This window comes from Ursus americanus, chromosome 2 (genome assembly GCF_024610735.1).
Source record: "Ursus americanus isolate L20-20 chromosome 2, mUrsAme1.1.p, whole genome shotgun sequence".
Classification (NCBI taxonomy): domain Eukaryota; kingdom Metazoa; phylum Chordata; class Mammalia; order Carnivora; family Ursidae; genus Ursus; species Ursus americanus.
The window spans coordinates 14404473-14428275 of NC_142128.1; the positions used below are offsets into that span (position 1 = coordinate 14404473).

A 23803-nucleotide genomic window follows, 5' to 3' on the forward strand; every position below is an offset into this window, starting at 1 on the left:
CCATAGCCATCAAATCCATCCACAGGATTTTCAACAATAAATAAGACCTTCAATGAACCTTGCTGGTCCTGCTAAGATCCTTCCTTTAACTTATGTAGACTCTTCCCACAATTTCCTACGGTCTTCTTTCCAAATCTTTCCAATCCCCCTCCCGCTCTATCCCACTCTCTCTCAGACACTCCCTGCTCAAATTTCACTAAAAAAATTCCATATGGAAAGAGCCCAGATGTCTTGACAGATGAATGGATAAAGAAGATGTCATATATATATGTATATATATATATATATATACATATATATACACACATATATGTGGTGTGTGTATATATATGTGTGTGTGTGCATATATAATATATATATGGAATATTACTCAGCTATCAAAAAGAATGAAATCTTGCCATTTGCAACAACATGGATGGAACTAGAGGGTATTATGCTAAGTGAAATAAGTCAATCAGAGAAAGACAAATATCGTTATGATTTCACTCATATGTGGAATTTAAGAAACAAAACAGATGAACACAGAGGAAGGGAAGGAAAAATAAAATAAGATGAAATCAGAGAGGGAGGCAAACCATAAGAGACTCTTAACTATAGGGAAATGAGGGTTGCTGGACGGGAGGTGGGGTGGGGGAGGGGTAATTGGGGGATGGGCATTAAGGAGGACACTTGATGTAATGAGCACTGGGTATTATATGCAACTGATGAATCACCAAATTCTACCCCTGAAACTAATAATACACTGTATGTTAACTAAATTGAATTTAAATTTCAAAAATTTTTTTAAATCCTATCTGAAGACATTGTTTTCTTCTTCCCTATCCACCAACTCCTCCCCTTAAATGAGCCTTTTGCCTGAACAAGATGATCACGGGAGGCTGAACCACTCAAGGCTAAATCTGAGGTCTTGGGAGTCAGACAGCCTGGTCTTTGACCCGGCTTCTCGCTAGCTCTGCAAACTTGAGGCCGTGACTCAACCTCTCTGTGCCTCAGTGTCCTCATCTGGAAAGGAGAATCAAAACAGCAAGGGCCGGGCTGAGCAGTGGTGGGAACTGAATGAGGGGGAGGCAGGGCGCACAGTGGGGCTCCGGAGCCTGCACTCTTAAGCATTCAACATGTCAAATGGAGCCGTCCTCGGGGTGTCCCTTTCCTTCCCCTTTGACCACAAGGGCCTCGCTTCCCCTTCATCTTGGTTGTCGGGAAGACTCTCCTCTCCGGCCTCCCACAAGGTTCCTTCAGCTCCAGCACATTCCAGTGTAGGGACTGGCCCAACCTCCCTGGAGACGAGGCTGCTATTCCTCCGAGCTCAGCTCTTCCAACCACCTGCTCACTGAAGCCCCAGCCAGACCTCACCACCCTTTCAACCCCACTCCCCGACGTGCCCACCACCGCACCCTCCACACTGAGCGAGCCAAATGGCCTCCAAGGCCCAGCACACACCACGCTTCCACCTCCCAGGACCGACCTTTCAGTCACAGATCCCAATCTTTCCCATCCTTCAAGGCCCAACTCAAGTGCCTTCCTCTGCTGGAAGCTTTCTCTGACCAATGACACCACCCCCACCCCAGGACATTAGCACTCTTCCCTCTGAACTCCTTTAGTTTATTTTACATAGTGTTTCGGAGCACTGAATGGATTAAATTCATATGGATTTACTTGGTGGTGGAGATTTTCTGTATATTGACTCTCAGTGTCAATATCCTGGTTGTGATATTATATGATAAGTTTGCAAGATGTTCGCATTGGGGGAAACTGGGTAAAGGGCATAGAGGACCTTTCTGTTTTATTTATTACAATCGCCTATGAGTCTATCTCACAAGAAGCAGAAAATTACTAAGTTAAAAATTTATTTAACACCCACCTTTGCCACACACCACCTAAGATATTTTACCTATATAAGCCTCATTCCTTCCCTGAACTCCAGACCTGATGATCCAATGGCCTATTCAAAATCTCCACGAGAATCACTAATAATCATCTCAGAATTACATTTGATACTGAGCTCCTGGGATTTCTCCCTCTAAATGAATCTCCATTCTTCTGGTTGGTTGATCAGGCCAAAAATCTTGAGGTCATCCCAGACTCCCTTCCTTCCTTCCTTCCATTCATTTATTCATTCATTCACTCATTCATTCATTCATTCATTCATTCATTTTTTTTAAGAAGGCTCCACACCCAGTGTGGAACCCAACATGGAACTTGAACTCATGACCCTGAGATCAAGACCTGAGCTGAGAGCAAGAGTCAGAGGCTTAACCGACTGAGCCACCCAGGAGCCCCTCCTCTCTTTTATACTCCATACCCACCCACCAGCAAACCCTGGTAAATCCACCTTCTAAATAGATCAGCATCCAACCACTTCTTCCCACCTCCACGGTGACCACCCTGGCCCCTGACCACTGTCATCTCTCATCAAGATTAATACAGTAGCCTCCACCCCACCCTTGACCCTCCCTATCCTCTTTTCCTGCTTCTTTTATGTTCTATAATCCATCATCATCTAATATACAACATCTCCTGCATTGAGAGCAGAAGCTCCATGAGGGTGGGGAGTTCTTCCGTTTGGCTCACTGCAGCAACCAGGAGCCTAGAACAGTGCCTGAAACGTCAGAAGGCACTCAATAAATATTTGTCGAATGAATGAATGAATGAATGATATTATGCCTTTGATATTAAAAGAAAACTCTGAGGTCAATACTTCTGTCTCATTTTAACAAGTAGGAACACTGAAGTTCAGAGAAGGTCATGAGCTCTGGTAAGCATGAAGGCCAGAGGGCCCCAATTCTGAGAGCCACCTTCCGTCCCCCCTGCTCTGTCTGGCATTAGTCTCTTGGGCGGGCCCTAAAGGGCAGGGTCCATGTCTGACAGATCACTTGGACTTTCAGCGTCTGGATATAGTGCCTGGATATTGCAGGGATGCCGCGAACACCAGCAGAAAGAATGCAACTTTTTGTCTCTGTATTAACATGTGATGAACATGTAATAACTTCCGTTATTACACATCACATGCATGTATCAGCTCCACATAATGGGTACTTTATTCTCACAACTTTCTTCTGTGAGGCAAGGTGTGACTCCGAAATAATGATCCCCATTTCACTGGGAGACAAACTGAGGTTTCCACACCTCTTCGAGGCTCTGCGCACTGGGCTGCCCTTCCTGACAGCAGACTGGAGCAGTCAATCCTCCCAGCACCCAGGAAGCTTCTGTGCCATGCCCTTTCCTCCTAGCACACTGTGCCCTGCAGAACCTTGTGAGGAGGTTTTTATTATTGGCTTTCCTTAGTCCGGCACTGGACAATTTCATAGCTGCCTTAATGCCCTGAGTTTTGGGTGTGTTTGTATGTATGTGTGTGTGTGTGTGTGTGTGTGTGTGTGTGTGTGTGTGTGTGTTTTGTTTTTTGCTTTTTGTTTTTTTGCTTAGAATTTGCTCAGGACAGATTAAATTTGGGAAGAAGGCAAAGAGCACGATTGTGAGAGCATACTTGATTTGTCTCTGCCTGGTAATTTGTTAAGGCCACGAAGGTACAGCATGATGTATGAGTCCCCCTGCCCTGGTCTATTGTCTGCTGTCCCCACTCATCAGCCTCCCAAGTGACTTGTAGCAATCTCGAGCACACACACACTGAGTCACTTTCTCTATAAAGACAAATGTGTTTTGCCATGAGTGGGCAATGCTTTAGAACCAAAAAACATATTATAATCAAAAACTATCATCTGAGGCTCAGAGGAAAACACTTTCCTTTCATAGGTTTTTTTTTTGAAGAAGAAGAAGAAGAAGGGACAGTCTGCTTCTGAGCTCACAGCAATGATGGGTGCCCCCAAGTCAACCTGACGGCATTAGCACCTGCCCAGATGTCTTATCTCACTTAAATAAATATTCTTCAAAGAGAGACATACACTGAAGAGATGGGTAAATTTCAAGATTTAACAACTTGTGGGGACACTATTAGTGTCACATTAGAAGGCAAGCTTTATCGCCTCTGTCTATCAAACAAGACATCCCATCATGAAGAATTCTTATCTTAATCGTTGGCAAACCTGGCCCTGGTCCCACCTACCAGAGAAAATACACCTAGGCTCTGGGAGCCTGGCCATCACCCTCATTTCCAGTGCCCCCTGCCCTTGGAGCTTCTCTCCTGCGGCAGAGCGCATGTTTCTGGGGTTCAAAGAAAGAGAAGGAGGGAAGAGTGGGATCCAGGGGATAGCAACTATTCGGGGTAACGATGATGATGATGACGACGATGATGGTCCTAGCGCGTGTACTTGGCACAAAACTAATACTCAATGTACGTTCATCCCTCACCCCAGATATCCCGGCATGTCCAGCCCAGTAACAGCAGCAAAATGTTGTTGATGAAGTTCATACAACCGTGACGGCGTGTGCTCTGGTCTGAGAGGACGATCAGGGACAAGCCCAGAACCTCTGCCAGGGACAAGAGAAGGTTCAGGGACTAGCCCCCCTCAGGGACAAGCTCTCGGCACCCCTGCCCACGCCCCCCCCCCACACAGTCACTCACTCACAGACACATACAAACAAGACACACAATCACACAAACATACAAACATGCATACAATCATATAAACATATACAGACACAACGACACACGCATACAAACACAGACACACACAATCACACAAACATACAAACACACAATCACACATACAAACACACAATCATATAAACACACACAGACACAACTACACACACATACAGACACACACAATCACACAAACATACAAACACACAATCATATAAACACACACAGACACAACTACACTACATACAAACACGCAATCACACAAACCTACAAACACACAATCACACACACACAATCATATAAACACACACAGACACAACTACACACACACACAAACACAGACACACAATCACACATACAAACACACAATCATATAAACACACACAGACACAACTACACACACATACACAGACACACATAATCACACAAACATACAAACATGCACACAATCATATAAACATATACAGACACAACTACACACACATACAAACATACAAACATACAATCACACATACAAACACACAATCATATAAACACACACAGACACAACTACACACACATACAGACACACACAATCACACAAACATACAAACACACAATCATATAAACACACACAGACACAACTACACACACATACAAACACAGACACACACAATCACACAAACATACAAACATGCATACAATCATATAAACATATACAGACACAACTACATACACACATACAAACAGACACACACAATCACACAAACATACAAACACACAATCATATAAACACACACAGACACAACTACACACACATACAAACACAGACACACACAATCATACAAACACACACAATCATATAAACACACAGAGACACAACTACACACACACACATACACAGACACACAATCACACATACAACACATACAAACACACAATCATATAAACACACACAGACACAACTACACAAACACACACACACAAACACATACACACCTGAAAAAGATAAGACAGATGACCACACGACAGGGTCACAGATCTAGTTTTGTTCTTTCTCTTTAAAATATCCATCAACTCCTTTTTAATTGGTGAAATAGGAGAAAGCGAAAAGAAATTCAGTATTTCCATCTGCTCTCACTCCTTCCCCCTACGTTGCCAGGCAGTGAGACCATCATCGGCCCTCACAGAGCACTGTGCCAAGTGCCAGGAGTCATGCCGCAGGCTCCTCCCAGGAGAGGGGTACTGATATCACCCATTGTATGGATGAGGACACTGAGAGCTGTAAGTGTTTAAAACTTTCCCAAGGGCACAGAGATGAGAAACAACATTTCCAGGCTTTGAACCAAGTTCAGCCTAACTCCAGAATCCCTGGAGTTTGCCACTTCAGGCAACAAGTCAAGTTCTCTATCCTTGGCCTGGTGGTTGCCTGGGGCAGTCCTAATTATAGGCAGGTGACCTTGGACGTGACACAGTCGCTTTGTAGGTGTACTTGGCAGACAAAACTACAGCGTATTTCTATGATACCCTGAAAAAAGACTTTGTGTGGCCAAGAGCCAGACTGAACTTCTTGGAAAATCTAAGACACTTAAGAGGTTCAGGCAAGTTTCTGACTCAAACTAAGAAAGAGAGGGCCACTGTCAGCCAGTATTGCAAAGTAATTGAGCACAAATAGGTGACTTATTTTTTAACTCCCTTCCAATAGAGGATTTCGGCTTTTGAGGCTACGAAGGCTAACTAGGGGACTCAACAAGCCATATAAAGCATAGCTACTGGATATAAAGGGGCTCAGCTGGAGAAATGTCACCTCCCAATGCCCCGGTGACCAGCGACCACCTGTGGTCAAAGGAATATCTGACTGCTGGGCCTCCAGGTTCCATCTTGGGCCCGCATTCCTTGATCCATAGCTTCAATACAATAAAGATTCCAAAATCTCTATCTCCCGGCTAAATATTCTAAGCCCCAGAATTCATTATTCAAGGGCCCACTGGCCGTCTCCGGTGGGATAGTTATTGGTTTTCATGATCTTCTTCCTACCCCACTCAAACTCCTCTGCCCTTGACCTCGGTGACTGGCAGCACCTGTACCTAACTAATGACCTAGGCAGGTGGCTGGGCACCTAACTCTTCTTCCTTCTCACCTACCCGCCTCCATGCAGCAAGACCCCATACGGTGGAGACTGCATAACATGGTAGGTAATGAAGGGTATGGGCTTTGGGGTCAGAGAAAACGGAGTATGAATCTCAGTCCAGCGATTTTTAGTGGTGTGACCTTGAGCAAACAACATGCTCACTTTCCCACTAATTTCCCTCCCCTGTATAACAGGGACAAGAATGCCTCCCAGAGTTACTATAAGCATTAAGTTGGATCACATGAACATGGCCAAGTGTCTGCACTGGTCAATTCCCAAGCCCACTGCTCTCCAACCTACTGCCACTTGCGCAGTTTAGGTCCCCACTGTTTCTCCCCTGACTGAGAATAGGCTCCTGGGGGTACACCAGCCTCTAGATCCACTCCCTTCCAAGTCCATTGTCCACATCACAACCGACGCCATCCTTCCAATGACAAGTAGAACCTCACTAGCACACATTGATACACCATGGCCAGTCTTCCCACAGAGAGCAAAACAAAACAGAATCCTTGATGTAGTGATGGGGATAAGAAAGGTCCATTTCACCGGGCGCCTGGGTGGCTCAGTCAGTTAAGTGTCTGCCTTTAGCTCAGGTCATGATCCCAGGGTCCTAGAATCAAGACCCACATTGGGCTCCCAGCTCAGTGGGGAGCCTGCTTCTCCCTCTCCTGCTCCCGTGCTTATGCTCTCTCTCACTCCCTGTCAAATAAATAAATAAAATCTTTAAAAGGACAAGAAGAAGAAGAAGAAGAAGAAGAAGAAGAAGAAGAAGAAGAAGAAGAAAAAGAAAAGAAAAGATAAGATCCAGTTCACAAGGTAGAGATTAGCAATTGCTCTTGTCCCTTTGTTGACTCCCTTTAAGAATATGATGTAAGTTGTAGATCTTCTCCCCAGGAAAAAAAAAGCACCACTCACAAACACACACAATATTCAGAAGCCCTAGAAGATACACAGACCCCAGGTTCAAAGCCCTGACTGAAATCATTCTTTGGCCTGGCCGTTAGCAACTTCATAGCTCTTCCTAAGTCTGTCCTCTAGGCTAACCTCAGCCACTGAGGATTCAAAATCTGAAACAACACATCTCTTAATTTGCACATTCAGGGTCTCCAAAATCTGGCAAGAGAACTCAGCAGCCAGCTCAAGGCACTTTTCCCAGAAACGGATGGCACCTCGGAAGAGTTCTTAAAGGGAGTAGCATAAAATCACGATCAATCACGCACTCGAAACTCTCCGAAGCTCTTTCGGCCCCAACAGGTGCTGGCGAAGAACTTGCACGTGGCTGTCTGAGGAGAGGCCCCATCGACGTCCAGGAACTACTGAGCTCTCAGGTTTTGTTCCCTTGACTCCCCTTCCCCGCCTTTCCCCACCTGAGTGCCAGATGGCGGAGACAGGAAGCTCTCCTAAAGTCACCTACAAATTGCTGAGGGGCACCAGACCAAGAACATTAGGACCTGCCCTCCCTGCAACGCTTCTCTGCAGAAATGCTAAATCACCACCCAGGTGGCTGAAGAGAGCTCCATATCCGGCAGCTCATCTCCTTGGACACCAGTAGAGTAATAACCAGCAGAGCACAGCCAGTTGGCCCCAGCCTCGGAACTAGTCCCACACCTGAGCCTGAAAATGGCGGCACGCTCCCTAGACCAGCATTACTTTAGGTCCTGGGGCCATTTATTTTAGCAGCTTTATGGGAAAAATAATTATTCTTTCCTATCACCGTAAAACTTGAGTGTTACCAACAAACCATTAATAGTGCAGTTGATGTTTCAAGTTTGGAAGAAACACTAATGAATTTGAACCAGATAAGGTTAGGGGAACCCTGGCGGAGTAAGGAGGAGATGGCAAAGGGGGCACAGCAGGAAACGGGGATGCTAATGTTCACGGAAGCGACACCCAGCCAAACTGATGGTTGGGTCCTTCCGTTTCCAGAAACTATCACTAGTCCTATACAACTTCCCACTTCAGAGAGGAAGGAGTGAAAATCTGCTTTCTAATATGTTGAACTAAAATTGATGACAACCCCCTCTCCCAAAGGGGAGTGAGTTCTGGTCACTGGGCCATGATTTCAGGCTCCCCATCTCCTATCACCACCTCCACTCCAACCCACTGAATAAGTATGGTGGGATACATCGGTTTATATTTAAAACGAAATTTATGTCACGTTTGCTCCTGATCCTTGAAGGCATCACAGTGAGGACTTGAAAAGCCTGAACGTTCAGCCATCCACAGATGTTTCTCACATCAAAGCCCAGATCTTATAGGATCCTGGTTCTATCTCTCAGGACCACCCAAGGTTTTGAAGCTATTGTCACTGGGTACCTTTTCCTCTCCTTCCTTTGACAATTTAGACTCTTAACTCTATACCAATGAGGACAGGGTCTTTGAAAGATAAAGAGCTGAGATTGGGGCAGAAGGAATAGGAAAGGTATCCCGAGGGGCTTAGAGCTAAGACACAGAAATTCATGATGGAATGTCCAGATACTTCCACATTCACATCCTGAATTGAGCCTGTCCTGGTAGGACAATTGCACAGGATTCTGGCTAGCAGTTTGCTTTTTCCTCTAAAGAGCCAACTTGCCCCTACATGGGAGTGATAATCCTTTGGGTGTGTCTTGTCAATATCATTACCACTCCTACCATCACCATCGCCACCATCATCATCACAACTATAGCAACAATTACTACTATTGTTACTCTTTATTGGGCACCTACCACATGTCAAATACACAACAGTAACTCAACCTGCAGGTATTACCCCGTATTATCATTATAAGGTACATACTATTATCCACATTGAACAGGTGATGAAACCAAAACTCAGGGAGCACTGAAGTAAGCCATCGGACTCTAAATATCAGGCATCATCAACCATGCTTCACTGCCATATATTTCATCCCAAATCCACTCCTATTAGAGAATGAATAAGCAGGAAAAATTAGCTCACATTGGGACAAACTTCTCTTATCAGAAGGTCTGGAGTCCATTGATTCAACAAGCATTTCTGAGCAATCACTGTGTGCCTAGACTTCCACTGTTTGCTCATAGGGATAAACATGACATCTAAGCATGCTGTCCTCAACATCGAGACAAACACACCCGAAGCTGATGTCCTCCAGAGCGCTCTAGGGTCTCTGCATCCAGCCTGTCCTGCTAGCTCTATCCCCTTTTGCCCTGCGGAAGCTCTTCTTTTAGAATTTCAACAGATGAATTTGAAAGATAGCCAATATATATATTAGAAAAGGGACAAAACTCCAAAGCTCTCGAATAGACTCTTCAAACCAAATCCTTACCAACAATACTTCCTCCTCAAAAACAGTAAGCAGGAGATCCCCAAAAGTAGTCTTATATGTAAGACACCGAATTAAAAATTGGAAAACGGGTTTAGAGACTGGATTACTCATCTGTGGTCATAGGGCTGCTAATTCTGCTGGTTTAGGTGCAGCTCTGAGTGACAGAAAAACAAGACAGAAGTTGGTTTCTCTCTGTTCCACCACCCGCAGGCAGCCAGGCTCCGTCCAGCCCAGCAGTCCATTATCCAAGGGTGAAACTCTCTGTCTTCTTGGTGTCAGATGATGACATTCCCATTCTGGTACTAAGAAGGAAGAAAGGATAAAGAAGAGGCAGTGTGCGCCAAAGTTGCCCAATGTCACTCCTGCTTACAACTCATTGGCCAGAATTTACTAATATGACCATACCTAGCTCTCAAAGAAGAGTAAGGAATGTAGTCTTTATTCTAGCATCCATGTGTCCAGCTAAAATTTCTGTTATTAGGGAAGAAACAATACTGGAGAAGAGCTAACCATCTGTGTTGCAGCTGCTAAGTCATACAACTAGGATAAGAACCCAGATCTGAGGGGGACCTACTCCATCAAGAACAGGTAGGCTTTAATTCCTATTTTTATAGCAATGACCATTGGTCCTCTCTTCTTCACTGCCAAAGAAACTGCAAAGTGTGATGTTAGAACTTTCTGTAACATTTCATTAGCCTTCAATTCAACAGCTGGAAACCATCTCCAAGCTAATTTATATGGTCTTTGGTGGTTTTAAAAGACACCTGCTAATTCTTTGATACTCCTCCCTTCAAAAGATGGAGGCTAATTCCACTTACCCTAAGTGTGGACTGTATTTAGTGACTCACTTCTAATAAATATACGTGGCAGAAGTGACAATATGTGATGTCTGAGACAAGGTAATAATATGATAGTTTGTTCTAGCAAAAGCCAAATCCCATGCTTGGAAGTCACTCAAGCAGTCCTATGGAGAAGCCTTCATGGAAGGAATGAAGGGAGGCATCCAGCCAAGAGCCTTGTGAATGAGCTTGAAATTGGATTCCCCAACCCCAGTCAAGCCTTCAGATGACTGCAGTCCTCACTGCAACCATTTGAAGGCCATTGGGCCAGACCGTGCCTGAATTTCTGATCCACAGAGACTTGGAAATAAAAGTGTTTTTTGTTTTAAATCAGTTTTTAGAGTAATTTGTTACAGAGCAATATAATAATTCTGGTCTCGATGTGAATGTAATGTTCTTCTGGCTTGAAAATTCGAGAAAGTCGAAATGACCGTCTTGGTAGTGAACACTGGTATTTTAAATGGCTGTGTCTCAGCTCAGCACCTGATTTTAAGTGACTTGGAACTGTGCTTATATGAGATGCCCTGGATGCCGCTGTGAAGAGGGAAGACCGGGGAGCCATCCCTGTTAGAACATATTGCTAATATCACATCTCTGAGTCGTCCCAGGAAGCAGCTGAACCTGTGTTAGCCAACTGCCACCAGGAGAAGGCACTCGGTCTCAATGAAGCCAACGTCAAAATGATGAGTTTTGGCAAACTCTCTCCAGCAACCAGATGGATAATGCTGAGCGATTCTACTCAACAGGTGAACTTACTTAGATATCTGGGGAAGCACTTTGAGGCTTAATTACCTTAGCAGATCTGTGAGGATGCATTTCTGTTGAAAGTGGAAGATTCCACAGAAACAGTATCAAGGTTATTTTATGATAGACATGGATGGCTGGTAAATCCTCTTCCTCCGATATCTCAAGTCAAGGTCATGGTTTATGATGCCGCCTCTTGAACTTTCAGACCGAGGTATCACTTCTGCCTACTATCTCAAGCAGGATTCTTAGGAGTAGGAACCAGAGAATCATGTTCTATACGGGGTTCACAGAATCAGCTGGTGGGAGGACTTTGTAAACTGCTATCTGCCCTTGTCTCTCTACATCTGGAAAGTCTAAAATTAGGTCCGCATCCTTCATTGAGAATCACCACCATCCTAAGCCACTATTACTAGAGGAAATAGGTTAAAAAAAAAATCCTCAGAAATTTCAGGGTGAGAAAAAGTTGAAAGCCACCAACGTCTCTGAAATATACAAAATATTTGTATATTAGGTATTTTTATTATGGGCCAAAGGGCTCCTATTTAAAATGAGATAAGAGGACTCTTCTTCCAATGGGACACTTGAACGCTGTCATTGGAATAAGGTAACTAGTGTCACCTCTCTGCCCCAACCCGCTGAAAGCTTGGAGCTAAATTTCACACTCATTCACAGTAACTGCATTCGTTTAAGGGACTGTCATAGCTTTTTTTCCTTCCTCTTTGTATGTGGATTTTTATTTTCTATTTCTGTTCTGACAGCCTTTGCAGTTTGTTTCTTCATTTATCATATGATGTCTCGATCACATTTGGAAGCAGGCAGCATATAAATTACAAATAAATAAAATGAAAGTGGCAGGGTCAGGACTCGGGTTTCTTTCTTGGACACAGCTATCAAAATGCATTTTCAGAACAAGAGGCAGGAAACTCGAAGAACACTTAAGCAAATGTCCCTTTAAGGAGTGGGCCCTTGGAAGCGGCTGCCATCAGAGAAATCCGTCCTCGGCTCTGCAGACAGAGCTTCATGGCTCTCCACCAAAGACTTCCCTCTCAAGGCTCAAAGGCAGGTCAAGCGTCCAGGAGGAAGGTACGTAGAAAGATAAAAGCCCCAGGTTGTAAAGCTAATTCCCAGCTCGGGAGCAGAGCTGTGTATCTGGCACTCCTACTCCTGCTGGATGATGTCGTTCTTTGTGTAGGTTTTATCACCTCCTCTGGAGGAGAGGACTTGGAGCCATCAGCCTTCTCAGATAAGAGCTGTGAGTTTCTCTTCTTGTGACAGCGATTTCTCTGCCTCCTTAAAACCCCTCTCCAAAAGCCTGTAGAGGGAAGTGTCTTCAAAAAGGCAAAATAGGGTGTGCCTCTTGGATTTTTAAATCAACCAGTGAAACTAGAGGACAGAAGGAAAATAAAGAAAAAGGAAGGGAGGGATGGGGATCTTCTTTACAAGAAAAGATCATGATGGACCAGATGGGTGGAGGTGGGGAGGGGTCCTTCAGAGCTCCCGGCCGGGAGCCAGCCCCCTTCGAAAGAGAAATCATGCCCACTGCCAGCCTTCTCTGGGAGGCAGTGCACCTCTGCTCTCGGTGAGGAGCACGCTGGGCTCACACAGAGCTTTAAAAATATCTCTCCACCCACTGAAAGTTTGATTAATCAGGCAAGTTCTCACCCATGTGTCACAGTGGTGGCAGTGACATATATGATAGTGACACGAGGGTGCAGGGAAGGCACAAAGGGTCTCATCCAGCAGAGAGGAGGATTCACAGCATAAAAGTTAAAAAGCATGGGCTCCGAAGCTCGGTCACAATCTGCATCCCAGTTCTAAAACACAGAAGTTAGCAACCTTGGACAAGGTTCTTTGACGTCTCAACCTCCCACATTTGCAAGAATGGAGTTAATAATAACACCTGCATTCCAGGATTACTGAAAGGATTAGGTGTGTTCATTCCTATAAAGCATTTTGAACAGTTCCCAGCACAGAGTAAGCACTCAATACATTTCGGCTAGGATGATTATGATGATGATGACAATGACAATGTCGAAACTTAAAAGATGGGTCCCAGGAGACAGAAGCCACTGGAACAAAGGCAGAGAAGCAGGAGAGAGCTTGAGGCTGTAGAGAACCATCTGGAAGGAAAGCAGGGAGTCAAAGCAGACAAAAAGGAAGGGTCCAGTCCATGCAGGACTTCCCATGCTTTGTTACAGCATTTCCTTATGGTTTACCCAGCTGTAGGCTGTGGAGAGCCATTTAAGAATTATAAACAAAAATGAACTATTAAAGGGTAAAGTGCTATGTTGGCTGAAAATTACTTTTAACCAGTTCAGGTAAAAAAATAAATAAATAAAATTATGAATAACGGACTCCTACTACGACAAAATAACCGGTATAAGAAGAACCCTCCCACCACGTACAACCATACAACTGAACAAAATATCTAAAGCAACTGTTTTCAGGCCATAGACAACAGGCAGCACGTGACTGCAAGAGCTGGGAGAAGGGAAACTGACGCAGTGAGCCCCACCTTGACCTTAGCTCCCTGCCTGGGGACCATTTCCCAACCACAGCTCATACTTTGGGGTAGCTGAAGGAACTAGAACCTTGTGGCAGAGAGAGGGAAACTGCAGAGAGAAGACCCCAGAAGCCTGCACGTGGGCTTCCTAGGAATACCTGGCCGAACGCTGGACGACCCATGTGTAAGTTGAGATTAAACCAGACTTACCAGAAAGCTGCTGCTCTGAGGTTGAGAAAAGAAAACAGATACTAGAATCGAAGCAGCCCTAGGTGTCTAAAAAACCTCATTAAGACCCCAGGCATCCACCTGAGACACTAGAAGGACCACATCGTAAGAGTAAAGAATACACTCTAAAGGCCTCCTTTACAACTTCATGATCAAAACCTAAAACTAAGCCCTGATAAGACCCACAAGGAAGATGGAGTTTGGAGACTGAGCCCCTGCCAAGTTAGAGCGGCTTGGGGGACACCTTGGGATTCCCACAGCTCTACCCTAACAAAGCATAAAACCAAACCTACACAACTTGAAAGCAGTCAGCTAATAATTGAACTACCTACCAGAGCAAAAATCAGCACTCTTCAGAGAAAGATAACAGAACACAGAGTCTCCACAGCCCAGCGTTCTCAGTGTTCAGCGGACAATCAAATATTAACAGGCGCACAAAGAAACAGGAAAGTTTTAACATCATCTAAAAAAAAAAAAAAAGAAAGAAAGAAAGACAGTGGAAACCAACCCCAAGATGGCATAGAGCCGAGATGCTGGATTTAAGTACATAAAGACTTTAAAGAGCTATTATAAATATAGGAAAATATGTCCAAGTAATTAAAGAAAAATATTGTTTCGGGGCGCCTGGGTAGCGCAGTCGTTAAAGTGTCTGCCTTCGGCTCAGGGCGTGATCCCGGCGTTCCGGGATCGAGTCCCACATCGGGCTCCTCCGCTGGGAGCCTGCTTCTTCCTCTCCCACTCCCCCTGCTTGTGTTCCCTCTCTCGCTGGCTGTCTCTGTCAAATAAATAAATAAAATCTTAAAAAAAAAAAAATATTGTTTCAATGAGTAAGCAGATGAGTATTTCAACAGAAAAATGGAAACGATAAAAAAGAACCTAATTAAAATTCTGGAACTGAAAAAATTGGGTGCATGCCTCTGTGTGTGTGTGTGTGTGTGTGTGTGTGTGTGTGTGTGTATGCTGGGAAAAAAGGGAGACAGAAAGAAAGCAAATGTTTTATTATTAAAAATTAGGTGAGGGTATACAGTTATTCACCATACTTTCCAAACCTCTGTGGATTTGAAAATTTTTTAAAGATGCAGGAAATATTAAAAATATATACTTATGTATTTGTAGGCCAGGAAGAAAAAAGTTGTAAGCAGTGGGATAATCTCATCAAGTGCGTATTTGAGAAGCATCCCTCCGATGAAATGGAACCGAACTGATACATGAATGACATTGTAGATGAGACACAAAGAGATCAACTCCTGGTGACTGCCGCCAGGGTGTGGGGACCTGGCCCAAGACAATAGTAATGTGGTCAGAGAGGAAGGAACAGTTTCAATATAAACTGGGAGAAGTCAAGATTTGCAAGACTTTGCCGATTATATGTGGGGAGTGAGCAGAAAAAGGGGAACCAAAGATGACCCCCAAATTACTGTTGTAGCTGACTGGGTATAATGTGATAAAATTTCCTGAGAAAAATTCGAGAGGAGAGGCAGTTTTGGAGAAAAAAGAAAACCCATTCAGCTTTGGATTTTTGGAGCTTAAGGAACCTGTGAGACGTCTACCCGGATCTAAAATTCAGGAGGGAGGCAGGGATTGAAGATCTATATCTGGGAACAATCAGCGCACAGATGTCCACGGGGACAACAAGAAACAGCCCCAGGAGACAACAGTGTGTGAGCAGTGGGCAGAAGAGGAGGGACAGAGAAGGAACAGCGGAAATGACAGACAGGTAGAAAAGAGGTAGGAGGAGAACCAGCTAGTGACTTGGACGCCAAAGCAGTGACAAACTCCAAAACCACCTGATGCTGCAGAAAATAAACACTGGGTCCCCTGGATTATGCAGGCAAGGGGTCGTTGAGGAAACTGGGCTGCGCTGACGCAGTGACTCTGGAATAATCGAAAGCAAGTCAACCAACTACTGAAACAGGACTCCATGACGGAGGGGTGGTAGCCTGGTACATCTACTCCCAAAGCTCAAATTAAAATACCCCCAAAAATGTATAGAGGAGCGCATCACTGGAAATAGTAATTTTGAGATGCATACACATGTCAAAGGTTGGGGAGAATTTTCACAATTGGCAACACCAATATAACTGGGGAAACACCATTTCCACCCACCCTGGGAACTACGATGGTACTTACAGCAGGAAGACATTGACTCAGCACCACTGTTTGCCCCTGCCAAGGACTCAGAGGCTAACTGACCAGTAAATCAAGCAATCACCCTCTCTTTCATAGCAAGTATTTTCCATGGTGACCTACTCCCCAACCTAGCCCAGCAGCACCCCTTTTCTAAGCTCATTTAGGGAACCCTATTCTCTGGGGGCAAATAGAGCCATGGATTGCTGTGTCCCATTCTGGATTATTCCTGAGCAAGATGAGAACCAGGGTGTACCTGTGATCACTGAACGCTGGATACTAGTCTGGGAACAGGAGGAAGAGCAAGAGTGACAGAATTCCATGGCATAGGAAAGCAAACCCAACAGTAGGGGCAATCAAGATCCCACCTCCCCGCAGCGGCCATGGACTAGATGAGTGTCTTCTGGAAACCAGACTCTCCAGCTGGGGCCGACAAGGCGAAAATTATCGCAGGTCTGAGATAAACCAAAGATAGAACAATGAGGCTAAAGATTCTTTACAAACCCTGTTTGCTCACTGATTCTGGGCCCGCAAAGAAGTCGCATGACTTTATCAAGTCACAAAGCAGAGCAGAAAAAAAGCAAAAGGGACCATAGCCAAACATCTTCTAATGCAAAATAAAGGTAGCATCAGCTGGAAGACTTGGGGGAAAGGATTTGTATATATGTATATGTATATCTATATACATTATGACAAGAAACAGAAGAGATTTTCACGGCTGAGTCCAAGTTGTCCTCAATAAGACAAAAAGTTGAGAGAGAATAAAAAAATAGGGCCCCCGTCAAGCAGGAAGACAGAGCCATGAAAAACACACACTAAGACTCCTGCAGCAACAGAGAGAGATGGTGAGATTATATCCTAATAGCTACAAACTGAAAACAACCCAAAATACCCATTGAGAACAGAACAGATAAATGAATTGTGGCATATTTATATATGATGGGATGCTATCCATTAATGAAAATGAATCCACTTCAGCTACCCTCAAAAACATGGCTGAGTCGCAAAAATATGTTAAGGAAAAAGGCTGGGAACAAAAGAATAGACAGGGCGTGACCCCCCCCCCCCGCCACCCCCCACCCCCCCGAGCTGAAGAGAAACACAAACACCACAAAACAATGATAGTAAGCCAGGGGGGTGGTTATCTGAGGAAGAGGCATGGGGAAGGTCCCTGGGATGCTTCGGGGTGCTAGCAATACGACAGTCCCTAACCTGGGGGATGGTTACGTGAGCGTTCGTCTTCAAGAACATAACTGTCACTGTGCATTAATACTTTTCTATATTCTATTCCGACCAAAAGTGTTTGAAAAAGAAAAGAAGGGGGCGTCTGGGTGGCACAGCGGTTAAGCGGCTGCCTTCGGCTCAGGACGTGGTCCCGGCGTTGTGGGATCGAGCCCCACATCAGGCTCTTCCGCTATGAGCCTGCTTCTTCCTCTCCCACTCCCCTGCTGTGTTCCCTCTCTCGCTGGCTGTCTCTATCTCTGTCGAATAAATAAATAAAATCTTTAAAAAAATAAAATAAAATAAAAAGAAAAGAAGACTACTGAAATAAAACCAGGCTTCAAAGAAACGGAAACTTTCATCCATAATGAAAATATGCTTTAAAGGCAGTAATAAAAAAAAAAAAGCGTTAAAATGACTGTAGACCAAGTAAATCAATGAGGTACAAGACAAACTCGAGAATGAAAGCAGAGAGCAGAGAACGATATGAGAGGAGACGTATGATGCAGAGAACAAAGAATGCAGACCTAGGATTGGCATGGAAGGCGGGAAATGCCATTTCACAGTGGCCGTGAGGGTATCGTGAGGACAGCGGACCCGGACCTCGCAGATGTCAACAGAAGGGGGATGACTAGATTATATCCTAACTTCCCCAAACTGGAAACCCAAATACCCATGCTGAATGGGATGGATGCAGAAATGGAAGGATGTTGACATTCGGTGGGTATTCACACTGTATATGAATGAAAATGAATGAACTTCAGACTCATGCAAACTTAAAGACTACGATACCATCACAAGATTGTTCAATAGAGAGCCTTAAAAAAACAAAATTTTACAAAATTATAATTATAAATTAATAATATAATTTATATAACTTATAAATTATAATTCACGTGTCTAACAAAATTCCACATATACGCTCTTAAGGTACAAGATACTGCTAATTAATGTTGTATATACAGAAATTCCCTTGGGTAGACTGCAAATTCCTTGGGGAACAGGCCGTGAATATTAGGCTTCTTTGATTTCCTCCTCTATCCAGAAAGCATTTGGGCAAACATTCTTATAATGAATGAATGAATAGGAATGGACAAATGAATAAATATGAATGAATGAATGAATGAATGAATGAATGAATGAATGAATGAATGACTGTCTTGACCAATTCATCGTTGCTGAGTTTGTTCCTTAGGTGATTTCCAACTCTAATCTGGCCAACTCGATGCAGCTTTGCATAATTTCCTCCTGAGCTTTGTTTAAAGAGAAGAAATAGAAGCTTCCCAGAGTAAATGTCAGCTGGAGAAGGCCTGCATGGTGAGAGGCTCTTTCCACGCCTGTTCTGGGAGGGTAACCATTCGTGGACTGGGCGAGGTTGTCCCTTACATGGAATGAAAGGGGCATTTATCCCTGGTGATAAACTCTAGCCAGGTGGGGGAACCTGTCCCCGTGGCCATCCCTAAGCGGGGGGCTGCAGCCACAGGGGGTAGGGAGGGGGTGTGGGAAGAGAAGATGGTACTCAACTAATGGATCACAAAGGATGCTCTGATGTCCATCAGTGTCCAACACATCAACGCCCCGTACCACACCATGGGTCCTCTGAGGATAAATGAGTGGCCCCAAGCAGCAGGACTTCAGGGCTCAGCCTGTCCTAGAGAACAGTGAACAGGCAAAGCCTCGGAAACTTGCCTTCCCCAAGAGCCAACCTGCAGTTGGTTTTCAGACCCTGCCTGCTTGCTGTAAACTCAGCACACATCTGCACAGCCCTGCCCAGAGCCCCAAGATACTCATCATAAAGCATGAGCAGTCATAACTCAGGGTTCACCTTGGCCAAAAGTAAATAAGTAGAAGGAATCTTCCATCAGAAAATAAATGGCCCTTCTCCAAGCTGAGAGCCTGGATTACCCTCCTGAAGGACAAACAGTGTCTTCAGCAGCCAGCCTCGGGCCTCAGGCCATAACGCCTGGCCGGCCTCCATCAGTGACCCTGCAGGGCCCCCACTGCTAAGCCTGCCCACCTAGGCTTGAGGGCTGTTAAACTCTCTCCCTGCTTTTCTCGCCTGCTGAGAAAGCACCTTTCAGCCGGGCTCAGCTGTCTGAGCGAAAGATGCTCCTGAGCTCGGCTGCTTGCCCAAGTACACGGATGGTGGTTCTGCCGGGCACCCCCGGGGGACAACACCCAGCGCGCAGTCCTCTTGAAAAGCTGTGCGCCCTGGCAGTGGCCCAGATTTCACAGAGAAAAAAGCCAACACTCAGAGGAGAAATCACCTCTTGATTATTCATGGCGACGTTGAGAGGGAAGAGGGAGGGAAAGGGAAAGCCAGGATCTGTGAAAGCCACAGGTGATATCCAAACCTCCTTTGGTGAGTAATGTCAGCCTCTTTGAGAGTTATGTTAACCTAGGGGCTTCCTGCCCTGTCCTCATGGCCTCTGCTCAGCGAGGCTTTCAGTCCCTCCTGCTGATGACGAAGCTCAGGGACCCACCTACTGAACGAAACACAAGTGCAAACCCACCCCCCAATCAGTGCACTTCCCTGATCTCTCCTGGGAGTGGGCTCCCCAGGGCGCTGGGAGGCCGGGGCCCCGCCAAACACACCAGCAGAGCTTGGGCCTTCTTGATGCTCACCTCGCTTTGGAGGCAGTCTGGGCTCTACCGCTTGCTTCTGCGTCCTGAGTGAGAACGTCTGCTGGCCATCAGAAGGCCAGGAGATCCGAGGGTCGGGCTCTCCTCTCCTGCTGCCAGCCTCCGTCCGCACTGCAGTGAGCACCTGCTGGCCCTATGGAGCCAGGCTCTGTCACATCGCTCCTGTGTCCTATAACAGCCCCCCAGCTGCCCCTGTGGACCCTGCCCTCCAGCCTCTGCGGCTTTACTGGCTTTACCCCGGGCTCCTGTAAACAAGCCTGCCTTTTAGATAAGCAAGCAATCAAACCGGACAAGAGCAGGAAAAGCTATCAGATGACCCCATCCTCCACATTCCTCAACTCCTGCCAACTCTGAAGCTCATTGGCCCAGAGCTGAATTTCCCCACCTTCTTCTTGTAACGGCCGTGAGGCCCCCATCTGTGTGCAGAGACAGCATGCGCCGGTCAGACCATTTCACTTAAAAGCAAATGTGTGGGCCATCTGGGGTAATTTTGACTTCTCTATTTTCGAAAGCAAATTTCAACTTCATGCTTTAAAATGGTGTTACCAGGAGCACAGCATTCCAGAACACCAGAGAAAACGGATTCTGGCTCGGCCTCAGCAGCTGTGGCACCTAGGCAAACATCTGGCTGAATCAACCTACTTTTCTCTTCTAAAAGAAATAAATTCCTTCTTCCTCGTTTTAATGTGGTTGGTTATCAGGAGCTTCGTTGACCAATAAGGATACAACAGGACACTGTCCCAGGATGTAGTCATGTTGTGCCCAGGTTTGTTCTCATCCCTCTAACCCTTCCTGAACACCCAGGGCTACACTGCGTTACGAAGGAACAGAGGCAATTAAAATAATTGCTGTCCATTCCCATCTCAACGCGGCTTCCAGATGATTCTGACCTGGGCAGGATTCAAAGCACCATGGCCCCAAGTCAAGACCAGGGCTTTCCGGCCCTCGCCTCCCCTGCAGCTGGGCCCCCATGCAAACGACAATGTGGAAACATGACAACTTGGCCGCTGATGCTAAAGGGTCCCTAAACTGGAAAACACATTTTGGTAGTTGAAGGCCATCCCCAAGGTCAGGCTACAAAGAAACCAAAATATTCAGCAGAGATTTTTTTCAGGCTACCAGCTCTGTCCCGCACAAAGAAATCATTCGTGCGGCACCTGTCTCTGAGCCCTTTCCCTTCACGCCACGGTTAGACTTGGCCACAGCTGGCGGCCAGGGCCTGGTGCTTTCACCTCCGAGGCACAAGAGCCTCAAATGCCTCCCTGGGGTGGCTAACCTCCCAGACAGGGCGGGCCGCTTACCGTCCAGCTCCTCCACGGAGATGTTAGCAAGCTGCTCGCTGTCGCTGCTCGCAGAGAGGGAGCGGTTCAGGTAATTCCCCTTGTACAACAAGCCAGCGGTCACGTGGTGGAAAGGCATCTTTTCCCTGTTCACAAGAGAAGAGGGAGTGGGGAGAGAAAGATATCATCATTCGTTCCTTCTTTCCTTCCCGGGAGGGCCACCTTGGTTTCCAGATGGCCGGTGTCATTTTCAACACAACAATCATATTTCTAGAGGGAAAGTCAGAAAATGCCAGGGTCCTCGTGGTCTCAACGGTCCCCAAATGATCGCAAGTTCTATCGCTTTCTTCGCCTTACACCTTACTTCGTTTTACCAACTGAATCACAAATCTTGCAGACTGTGGGACACCCAAGTCATCAGCAAGTCCTTTCCATGCAAAAAGGAATCCTCTCGGCTCCTGTCCCTAGCCTGACAAACGCCTTCTCGGTTCTCATCAGGAATGCACATCCCAGAAATGTTGGGCTCCCCAGGTGACCGTGCAGAGAGCCATGTGTGGTCCTTTCCCAGGTAGAGGGGATGATCCACTCACACAGCACTTGAATCAGGTAGGAAATGGCAGGCCCTAAATGAATACACATACAGCCTTCTGCACCTCGGAGAAGCAGCCCCTGGGCCTGACTGGGGCTAGACACCTGCTAGCCGAAGCAGCTTCTGAGCGCACTCCTCTGAGACAGCACTCACACCACCTGCCCCACTGCAAAGGTGAGAGGAACAAAGCAGCTCCCAGCAATCTCACAGGGAATCAAGGCATCCCTGAGACCAGACCAACAAACCCTCCAGGCAAAGCTCCTCCACCCAGCTCCATCGCCCAGTGCAATGCAGGCTAAGGGAAGAGGGAGGAAAAGAGAGCTGGTGAGGATCTTGAAAGAGCAAGCACGGAAGAGCTAAAGACAAGGCAGTTAGAAAGGCGGGCTCCTCCACAGCAGAGAGAACAGGACTCTGTGACAGTGAGTGAGCTGCTGAGCTCATTAGGAAGCGATGCTCTGCTTCTCTGTTTGGAAAGGGGGCTAAGAGGACTGATCAACCTTTGAGTGGAATTAGGGAATAGGTAGGAAGTAGGGGGAGTCAATTATAGGCTGTGGGTAAACAAAACCTCTTAACAGAGCTCCAGGAAGGTGAACCAGGCAGCACCAAAAGGGGTGATCTCCCCGTCACTGGGGGCATTCAAGCAGAGGGGAGGGCCTCCCTGCCAGGGTTCTGTGGGAGAGAAATGACCCCTGAGCTCTCTCCCAACACACCCCTCACTCTCCATACAAGTCACTTGTAGAGCGCTGTTTCTTACTAAAGTTTGCATCTGTAGGGTACGTGGGGGCAGCCCGAACGGCCCATCCAGGCACTGCTGAGTTACAAGGTGTAAATTACAGGGAGACAGCCAGTCTCTGAGGATGACCGTGCAGGACCCCCAATCCTTGCTGTCCCTCAAACCACACTCATGACAGCAGGCACCGGGGGTGGGGTTGGGGGGGTGCTCCTGCCTTCTTTTCCCTGGGACGCCACTGAGTGACAAATCCTGCAGGACCCCGCCTGCCCTCTCTCCCTCTAACCTAGAGCACACACCAGCAGGTCCCTACTTGGGCTGAGAGCCGCTGACTTACAACCCAACCAACGAGACTCCTAAAAGTTCCGGGCCTTGATCCAGAACACAAAGCCAGTGAGTAGAGGAGTCAGTTCTAGAATGCAAGCCTCCCGGGTGCTATTTCGACAGAGCAGCCTCAGCAGAGCCCCAGACATTTCCACCGGATGTCAAACTCTCATTTCAAGCTCAAGATGTCTAAAAATGAATTAATTATCTTCCTAAAAAATAGGCCACACTTCCTGATTTCTCTATTTCTATCAAAGGTACTTTTCACTCATCATAACAACTGGGACATCTCTCATGACTGTTCTGGGCCCCGAAAAGTAAAACAGACGCATGGCTGAGGCAAGAGCCAGCCATCAGGCTCCAAGCCACCCTGACCCCTCCCCGGAGAACAAAACGGACATCCACGGGCCCATCACAAACGGCCAGATGCTAGTTACGGAGTAGGTCTGCACTGGCCAATATCTTCAGCTAATTACAAGTCACACTTCCCCCTCCCAGCTGCCTCTCTCTTTACACATAAAATACAGGAGTCTTTCTCTGGACAAACACTTCAGTCACCATCTCCTCTTTTCACCAACTTCATTTTCAGACCAAACAGGTTTTAGAAGTGAGAATCAGATGTAGGAATTAGGACC

The 23803-nt window shown here is 46.1% G+C and overlaps 1 protein-coding gene across 2 annotated transcripts in view; it reads right to left on the minus strand.

Annotated features, from left to right (window-relative positions):
* The window catches only part of CALN1 (calneuron 1), a 478779-nt gene that overhangs the window by 349327 nt on the left and 105649 nt on the right, over positions 1–23803 (minus strand). For both annotated transcript variants that reach the window (XM_087868368.1, XM_045786140.2), the window contains exon 2: positions 21547–21671. In XM_087868368.1, the coding sequence (XP_087724494.1) occupies positions 21547–21671 (125 nt within the window). The remainder of the gene's footprint in view (positions 1–21546; positions 21672–23803) is intronic.